The sequence below is a fragment of the Oncorhynchus tshawytscha genome, linkage group LG04 (genome assembly GCF_018296145.1).
Source record: "Oncorhynchus tshawytscha isolate Ot180627B linkage group LG04, Otsh_v2.0, whole genome shotgun sequence".
NCBI lineage: Eukaryota > Metazoa > Chordata > Actinopteri > Salmoniformes > Salmonidae > Oncorhynchus > Oncorhynchus tshawytscha.
Window position 1 is genome coordinate 64,212,232 of NC_056432.1, and position 9,144 is coordinate 64,221,375.

The following is a 9,144-nucleotide window of genomic DNA, read 5'->3' on the forward strand; positions in this document are numbered from 1 at the left end:
GTAAACAGTGTCAACCATGCAAGTTAGCTTCTCTATTGCCAAAACTACCTTAAGAATACTTTAAAAGAAATAATGTAATAACTACAAAAACATTTGTAATTCCCATTACAAGGTCAGTGTGAATCAACAGGTGAAGTTTTCTATGTGCAATACAAGACAATCTTAAGGTCCACTGGAAATAATATTGCCATGGACAGAATAAAACAATTCTACATGTACACAAGTAGATTAAAAGACAAAGGAGAGGACGAAACAGAGGACAGTTAAGATGCTCACCAACTGATTTGGAGTCAAGCCTCTCTGGGAGATGCACTTGAATAAAACCATATAGGGTAACCATATAGGGAAACTATATAAAACCATACAGGGTAACCTTATAAAACCATATAGGGAGACCATATAGGGTAACCATATAGGGAAACTATATAAAACCATATAGGGTAACCATATAGGGAAACTATATAAAACCATATAGGGTAACCATATAAAACCATATAGGGAGACCATATAGGGTAACCATATAAAACCATATAGGGTAACCATATAGGGAAACTATATAAAACCATATAAAACCATATAGGGTAACCATATAGGGAAACTATATAAAACCATATAAAACCATATAGGGAAACTATATAAAACCATATAGGGTAACCATATAAAACCATATAGGGTAACCATATAGGGAAACTATATAAAACCATATATGGTAACCATATAGGGAAACGATATAAAACCATATAGGGTAACCATAAAAAAAACATATAGGGTAACCATATAGGGTAACCATAAAAAAAAAAAACATATAGGGTAACCATATAGGGTAACCATACAGGGTAACCATAAAAAAAAAAAAAACATATAGGGTAACCATAAAAAAAAACCTAGGGTAACCATAAAAAAAAACCATAAAAAACAAAAACATATAGGATAACCATATAAAACCATATAGGGTAACCATAAAAAACCCATATAGGGTAACCATATAAAACCATAATGAATACTATCAGTGAGGATCAGAGCCTGAACCACCAGTCCATCAAAAATGAGACTATTCTCTCCAGAGGAAATGCCTGGTTTTTGAAAACAAATTATTTTCAAAAGACATGCTTTGATTGTGAATCTGTAATAACAAAGAACAAAACATTTCAGAGACAAATTGTGCATCACCTTTGAAAAGCAGGAACGTTTCAGGTCAGGGTTAAAGATAGTATTAGGTCTGATACGCAAGATTTTAATATAAAAACAATAACAAAATACACAGAAAACCCCAAATAAACAGAAAAGCCACTATTGCTTTGATTTTGGTAACTGAGCAAGGATTGACTAGACTCATATACCCATTTCACACAGTCATGTAAGCTGACCTGGCCAGATAACATATCTAGTGCCATCCTGCTTTTAAACGAGCAGAGGCACATAGCTAGCTAGCCATGAACAACCTAAACCAGACTGGAAAATGGCAGGATAACCTTAAACCAATTATATTCACTGGAAAGCAAGCCAAAAGATCCCCCCCAGTTTGTGTTGAGATATTAGTGTGAAAAAGGTATGAAGCAGGGCCAACTCCATCCCCTCCAACACACACTGGGATCCCCCTCATAGGCCCAGGGGCTGCTGAACTGAAAGAGATTCTATGGGGGCCAACATGGCTCTATGGGGGCAGGGTCCCACTCTTTGGCCCTCACCGTCCACGACAGGCTGCAGCCAGTACTGCTCCATGCAGGCTTCATTCCCACAGGCGACATTAGTGGAGCAGCCCGTGCCTCCAGTAGTGGTACCTACAAATACAGTGACAGTAAACAGTCAACAGTCAGGCAGAGGAATGCTGAGAGGTATAGCAGGCAGGAAGGTCTGCATTCAGGAAGATGAGTGTTGTTTGTGGTCACTGATAATCACTATGATACTGGAATGCATGATCTCTTTTGGTTTCTTTCGAAGGGAAAACTGACATGTAACCGTGGCACAAAGTGGGGTTGGGGTGTAAAATGAAAAACGGGGAAGCGTGGTTGGTGCGTTACGAAAGGAGTGAGCGGTTTCCTAGGTTCTGATTGGTTGATTGAAGGAGCTGATTGAAAGACCTCTAAGGCTGCCTGCCCTCCTCTCAGACCCTATCTCAGCAGACTGGGCCCTACGAGGAGAGGCAGGGAGATGAGGGAGAGTGTCTGTGCCTTAGTAGAAGTCCTCTGCTCCTACTAGAGAAGCACACTAAGTTACGATGACACACATCAAGAGTCTGCATCAAGAGAACCAACATCATTAGAGGGAAAAGCATCTATGTGCCGATGCCAGAAATTCAGCTCCGCAAGTGCACCTTTAGTCTTTTTTTCTTTTTGGGAGAAAGCTTTTGAAGGTAACAGACCAAAATAGAAATGTGGGGGGAGACAGAGCATAATAGGATAGCTATGTTCTTGTCACTGTGTCAGACCCTGTTGTCTGTCTACCAGACATGAGCTATATATTCTCCCCAGTCTTGGGTTTCCAGAGGAGATGGTTTGGTCAAAGAAGAGAGAAAGTCCAGTGAATGCGATCACCTCTGATAAGGATGGTTCTGAGGGTTGGTTCACCTCTGATAAGGATGGTTCTGAGAGGTTGGTTCACCTTTGATAACGATGGTTCTGAGAGGTTGGTTCACCTTTGATAACGATGGTTCTGAGAGGTTGGTTCACCTTTGATAACGATGGTTCTGAGAGGTTGGTTCACCTCTGATAACGATGGTTCTGAGAGGTTGGTTCACCTCTGATAACGATGGTTCTGAGAGGTTGGTTCACCTCTGATAACGATGGTTCTGAGAGGTTGGTTCACCTCTGATAACGATGGTTCTGAGAGGTTGGTTCACTTCTGATAAGGATGGTTCTGAGAGGTTGGTTCACTTCTGATAAAGATGGTTCTGAGAGGTTGGTTCACCTCTGATAAGGATGGTTCTGAGAGGTTGGTTCACCTCTGATGAGGATGGTTCTGAGAGGTTGGTTCACCTCTGATGAGGATGGTTCTGAGAGGTTGGTTCACCTCTGATGAGGATGGTTCTGAGGAGGTTGGTTCACCTCTGATAAGGATGGTTCTGAGAGGTTGGTTCACCTCTGATAAGGATGGTTCTGAGAGGTTGGTTCACCTCTGATAAGGATGGTTCTGAGAGGTTGGTTCACCTCAGATAAGGATGGTTCTGAGAGGTTGGTTCACCTCTGATAAGGATGGTTCTGAGAGGTTGGTTCACCTCTGATAAGGATGGTTCTGAGAGGTTGGTTCACCTCTGATAAGGATGGTTCTGAGAGGTTGGTAGGGCGGAAGGAAGATGCAGTCTGAAGACTTTGGTAGGTGATTCACCAGCTACATACACTCCCTGCTTCTGCATCCGCTCCCTGTCAGCCTGGGAGAACAGAGACCCAATCTCCTGATCACTGGACCAGGAGCTGTCCTGACTGACTGACAGGCAAATAGAGTGGACCTGACCAGCCACCAGACCAGGTAGTTCCCCTGAAAACAAAGAACTTGTCATCTTATTAGGTGTGCAAAATATCAAACATTCAGAGGCTACATTCCCACTCTTGTTCCCCTTTCCCCCTCTCTGATGCTTTCACTCCTCTGACAGTCTCTTCTGTGGTGTGGACTGCCAAGGTTGGTGCTACTTCCCAGCATTAGAGCGCCCCTCGATGGACAGTTTGACCTCCTGTGGGATGAAGGAGGGTCGAGAGGAGCCGGAGGGGCCCAGCTGAGGGTGCGTCCCTTCCTCTACCTTCATGTATCTCTGAAGGCCGGGGGCGGACCAGCGCCTCTGAGACGCGCTCGACACTGTAGACACCACTCCCAACCCCGCCCCTGGACGAGCAGAACCCTCCGTGTGCAAATAGTAACTGCTCTGGCTCCTAGTTTGCTCTGCTGAAGTCCTATTTGGTCTGGTGGGCATCTCACTCTGCACAACACCCCCTAGTTGCATAGGCTCCTCTTTATCCCCCCTCTCCCTCTCTCTGTGGACGCGTTCCATCCTGAAGTGAGGCTGTGGCCTGGGCTGCTGGGGGGCAGGGGGCCCCATGGGCTGGCCGATGGCCCCTGATGTAGAGTTGACTTTGGTGGAAGTCCTGGCTTGGGTCTGCTGCTGCTGTTGTTGTTGTTGCTGCTGCTGCTGCAGGGGCGGTTTCTGTTGCTGGGGTGGCTGCTGCAGAGTGATGGACACACACACGTCTCCTACCTGCAAGTGGTGGCAGGCCAGGCCATAGAGCTGGGCCGTGCGCTCTGGGCTGCAGGAGGACCAGCCCTGGCCAAACACAAAGAAGGGGTGTTCTGGGGGCACGTCAATGGTCACCTTGCTCTGCTGCTCGCCCACTGTGAAGTGCAGCGCCACCAGGCCGGGTCTCTGCTGGCTGGTCCTGATGTCCACCACCATGCTGGAGTCGATCTTCAGCCCCCCGCTCACCTCAGCACTCCGCACAAAGTCCTGAGTCTGCAGGTCCTCCACACGCTTCAGCTCCCCCGTGGCCAGCTGGATGATGGCCCCCTTCATGAAATGGGAGGGATTGGAGGGGGCAGGGGTGGGCGCCGGGGCCAGGGCCTGCGTGAGGGCTGCCGCGACTGGAACAGAAATAGGCTGCTGCTCCACGGCGGCCAGTTCCACCACAGCCCTGTCTGGGAGGCACACTCTGGCTGGAGACTCAGAGGCTTTAGAGTAGGTGGTGGGGGAGGCCATGGTGACAGCAGAGGTGTCGTCATTTGTCCGGCTGGGGTAGTGCTGGGGTGGCTGTTGATGTTGATGATAGTCTAAGGGGACCAGGACTGTCTGTCCATTGGCCAAGATGACCGCGTGGCCTGGCTGCCCTGCCTGCTGTTGATGGGCCGTCACCCTGGGGTCTCCATACACCACAGGGTGGATCGCGTATGCTGTCCGGCCAGTACTCTCCCCTGCCTCCCCATGAGCCTCTCTGCCTCTCTGGGAGCCCTGGGATAGGTTCAGGGGACCAAAGGACACCTCTTTGCGCCCTCCACTCACACCTTGGACAGGAGAGGCTAGGCGACCAACAACCTGCTGAACCTTGAGGATGACAAAAGACACATCTTAACACATTTCAATCAACCTTTTCAGATTTAAAATGTAATAAATTGTCGTGTCTGAGAAAAAGGAAGAAAGACTTGAGTTTTGTCCTCCTGTACCTCCTCTCAACCACCATTATTAAGCCTCAGAAAGCAGTGGTTTCCTATCAACTCTAGTCGAGACCACAAGCCAGAGCATTTTTACTCTTTCCTTGAAGCAGCAGGCAGTGTGTGGATGTGACTGGTTGCCCAATGATCAGCACACCCTCAAGTAATAAAGGAAGGAAGTGGAGGGGAACTTGGATATTATGCAACTGTCACAGCAGACACTATAAAAAGTCAAGTGCACTAAATAAAGTCTGAATTTTGGACAATTCAAAATTAAAACTCTCCTTATTCGAAAACCATTTGAAAATAAAACATTTATTTAAAATAAGTAAATACATGCGTGTAAGTTACTACAACAAAACCTTGAGTCTTACCTCCAGGTCAGTGTCTGGGGTGCTGCGCTGCCCAGGCGAAGCCCTCTCGTCCAGCCTGCGGCTCTTCAGGCTTCTGTCCTGTGCGTGCTCCAGTGCTACAGAGGCGGATGCTGCCTGCAGCAGCCTTGCATTCCTGGCATTGTAGACTGAGTCCTGGAGCATCTCCCTGGCTGCCTGCTCCCTCTCCCCTCCATTCACCTCCCTATCCGTCTCCTGCTCCCCGCTGTAGGGGTCCCTGGGGGCAGGCGCAGCCCTGGTGCCCTGAGGGTGGTAAAAGACAGGCACTCCCCGAGGACTGAGCTCTGCGGCGGGCAGCGGGCCCAGGTGCTGGGCAGCCTGTTCCGAGGTCAGCATCAGCGGGACCCCTCCGGACGACCCCAATTTGGCAAAGGCATGGGCAGATACATGGGCCTGGGTAGGAGGGGAGACCAACCCCTCCTGGATGACTGACTGGTAGGGGACCAGGTGGGGCTGGGAGAGGGCAACTGAGGGGGAGATCAGGGTGCTGGGAACAAAGCCAGGGGGGACTGCATAAGGGACTGCACCATATGGAGAGACAAACTGGAAAGAGGAGTGGGGGATCTGGGCATAGCCTAGAGGGGGATAGGAGATACCTGGATGATGCTGTAGGAGAGATGAGGGGACAGTGTAAGCTGGAGAGATATGGCTTAACACTGGGTGTAGATTGGTCTGGGAGTAGGAGACAGAGGGGAGAGCCACCCTATAGAGCATGCTGTACTGGTCAACAGGCAGCCCTTGGAGGCCCTCAGCACTCTCTACTCCATAGTGTAGACCAGGCTGAGCATGCAGCCACTCCTCTGCTGTGCCACCTCCCTGAGTGTCACTACCGACCCCTGAGCTCTGAGTGGAGGGCACTTCCTCCCCCACTCCCCCTCCCACCCCACTTCCTGCCCCTCCTCCCGCACTACTACTACTGGTGCTGTTGTTGAGATCCCTCTTCTTGGGAGGCAGGCACTCCTGATTGCGCTCGTGACCCGGCTTCATGGCGGTGCCGTGTGGTCTTGTCTGGGTGTGAAATGCTCTTTACTGTGCAGCACGGGGAGTGGAGCCCGTTGGCCAGGCAGTCAGCACCACAGGAACCAGCTCTGAGAACCTGCAGCTGACCTCGTCCACCGCCTCACCTAGAAACACAGAGAGAGACAGTGTGACCAGCCGCCAGACGACCCCAACGATTCACCTTAACATACTACATCAACACATACTAGACCCACGTCACAAGCCAGGCTTAGAGTGCCAAGATGTTTGAGAGAGATAGTAGATGAAAGGAAACTTGTGTTTTCAGACCTAGACACAGGAGATCCACAAAATGATGGACACAAACAAACAGAATTTCAGTTAAAGATGCACTATGCAGAAATCGCGCCGCAATTTACTGATTGCTAAAATTCGAATTGTTCGCCTGATTTCAGTTTGGTGACAAAACAAGCAAGTATAGTATAGAGAATCATTGTACCTTCTAAACCGCTTTGAAGTATATTTTCCATAACCAAAAATATTGTATATTCAGCTGTTTGAAGCTGGTGTACAAAACCTAAAGTAAAAGATGCAAAAACAAATAGAAATAGCGCACATAGAACACATCTACCGCTTCTTAGACTTGCTTTCAATGAGAATGACAGATCTATAACACACGTCTATGTGAATTTTGTCAGGTCGCCCAAAAAGCTACATATTGCAGCTTTTAACTCTGGATATTATTTCCTTGAATAATTAGGCCTATTTGCCATCATGTGATGACAGGAGTTGAGAAAACCAACAGTACCATAAAGATCAAGCACACACTTCAACTCATTTATGGTCTATGCCATATTGCTTTCTCCCCATGGCAACAAGTTATGTTACAAGTTATGGCTGAACTGTATGACATAGTGAATCACAGCACAAGAGGAAGAGGGGGAGTGAGTAAGAGAGTAATGGAGAGACTTCTCTACACCTCAGCTGCTGCAACCAGAAATGCTTTCAGATGACTCAGAACCATTTTTTTCAGCTAGCCTAATTATATTGTCTTGTCCCATGACACGGCTGTGTATTTTCTCCACAGTCAATTGGATTATTAGTAGGAAGCCAGGCGAGGGAAACGTAAGGGTGAAGACAGATGAGATTGTTAAACACCTACACAACAAACCCTCTTCCACCCACACACATCCCCCCTTTCTTTATAAAACGTGCTAAATGACCAACATTCATATCACATGCCTCACTTTCCATGTGAAGAGGAGCGCAGGACACTTGATATTTTCAAAAATGTAGTGCCAACATTTCCCCCAATATAACCAATCTTTGACATGTCCATGAAGAAATTAGCGTTATTCGCTACAGTAGGCCTATTTGGTGAAGGATGCTGTTGTCATCTTCTTTGAATAGGAGCAATGATCTCAAGGCATAGATCATGTTGTCATTCGCAACGTAAAACATTGGACAAACTGCACCTATAACTTAACATGTTCATATCTGATATCAAATTGATTAAGCTCTCTTGATAGTTCTATAGCTAAAACTGAAATTTGAGTTGGGATGGGAGTAAAAAGTAGCAATCTAGTTGGGTGTTTCCTCATGTCATTCAAACAAGCTTGAGAATACTCATACTGGCTACAAAACATGATCAAATGATTGGATGACAATTACCTACTGTTGTGTGCACAGTTAGAAAAGTAAACTTTCGTGGGATGAAAATAATAGTGAAGTGAGAAGGCCAGGCAACGTCAGAATTTATGGCTTGACATCAGCGAACACTAGTAATGGCTTGCTAGCTAGCTAGCTGGATTGCCATTTATCACCTGTTATTATCGGTCAAATATAGTATCTCCAGACGCCACGACTTCCTGTCTTCTCGTACACTTACCTCCAAATATCATTGTGGATATGCCTCGACTGCCTTAAGCTTTCGGAACAGTTAATATGATAAAGAAATATGGATGAAATCAGGGCTGATTAGTCGAGCCCATTTCAGAGGCCAGCAGACGAAAACCCAGTGGCGCTCCTAGATGACGTCAGACATAGTAAATTCGATTTCCTGGATAATTTTGAGGTATATAAATCCGATAATTTTCATAAATTTGAGCTTCATAGCCAATAAAAAAATACGCATGTTTACCTTCTGCTAGGAATACTTGATTTGCCATTTCCCCCCCGAATGTCTGCATGCACAGTTATCTATTTCCCTTTAGAACACACATTGCCTTGTTCCTCTCTAAATGGCAATCCTCAGGCAATGAAAACAGGTGGTATTTTAGCTATTATGGGTATCTCCTTGAGATTCGTTAGGAGGTGCTTGAAACACGAATGCAGTAATTTCTCAGATTTACAGTACCGGTATATTATTGTGACGTGTTGTTTTTGCAATTTTCCCGGTTGATGCTCCGAATTTACAGCAGGGGGTGCTGGTGGCATGCTTATTGATATACGTTAGTGTACAGTAGCTTTGCATTTTCTTATCCATACACTGACTGTAGTATGATCTGGTTTGAATGTAATCAGACCTGTATATAGCATGGTTATATTAATTTGAATAGCATGTGAATATTTTCAGTTTCCCTCAAATCTGTGTTGCAGACATTGCTAATCGTCTCATTTTGACAGCTTCGCAATCCAGCCCAGTCACAAGCGTTGCAGCCATTTT

At 46.6% G+C, this 9,144-nt stretch overlaps 1 protein-coding gene across 1 annotated transcript; it reads right to left on the bottom strand.

The window, feature by feature from the left end:
* Positions 1–3,134: 3,134 nt before the first annotated feature.
* atxn1l (ataxin 1-like) lies at positions 3,135–8,501 on the bottom strand. The gene is made up of 3 exons (XM_024418894.2): positions 8,368–8,501; positions 5,505–6,646; positions 3,135–5,023 (listed from the first exon to the last, which is right to left on the bottom strand). Exons 2-3 carry the CDS (start codon positions 6,507–6,509, stop codon positions 3,623–3,625), a joined length of 2,406 nt encoding a protein of 801 aa, XP_024274662.1. The 5' UTR covers positions 6,510–6,646; positions 8,368–8,501; the 3' UTR covers positions 3,135–3,622.
* Positions 8,502–9,144: the final 643 nt, after the last annotated feature.

What these genes read in the sequence shown, in the direction of transcription:
- atxn1l (XM_024418894.2), bottom strand. Translation starts at nt 6,509, where the DNA reads ATGAAGCCGGGTCACGAGCGCAATCAGGAGTGCCTGCCTCCCAAGAAG. An exon ending in CCCCAGACACTGACCTGGAG is followed by an intron (nt 5,024 to 5,504) that starts GTAAGACTCAAG and finishes GTCATCCTCAAG; the next exon opens with GTTCAGCAGGTTGTTGGTCG.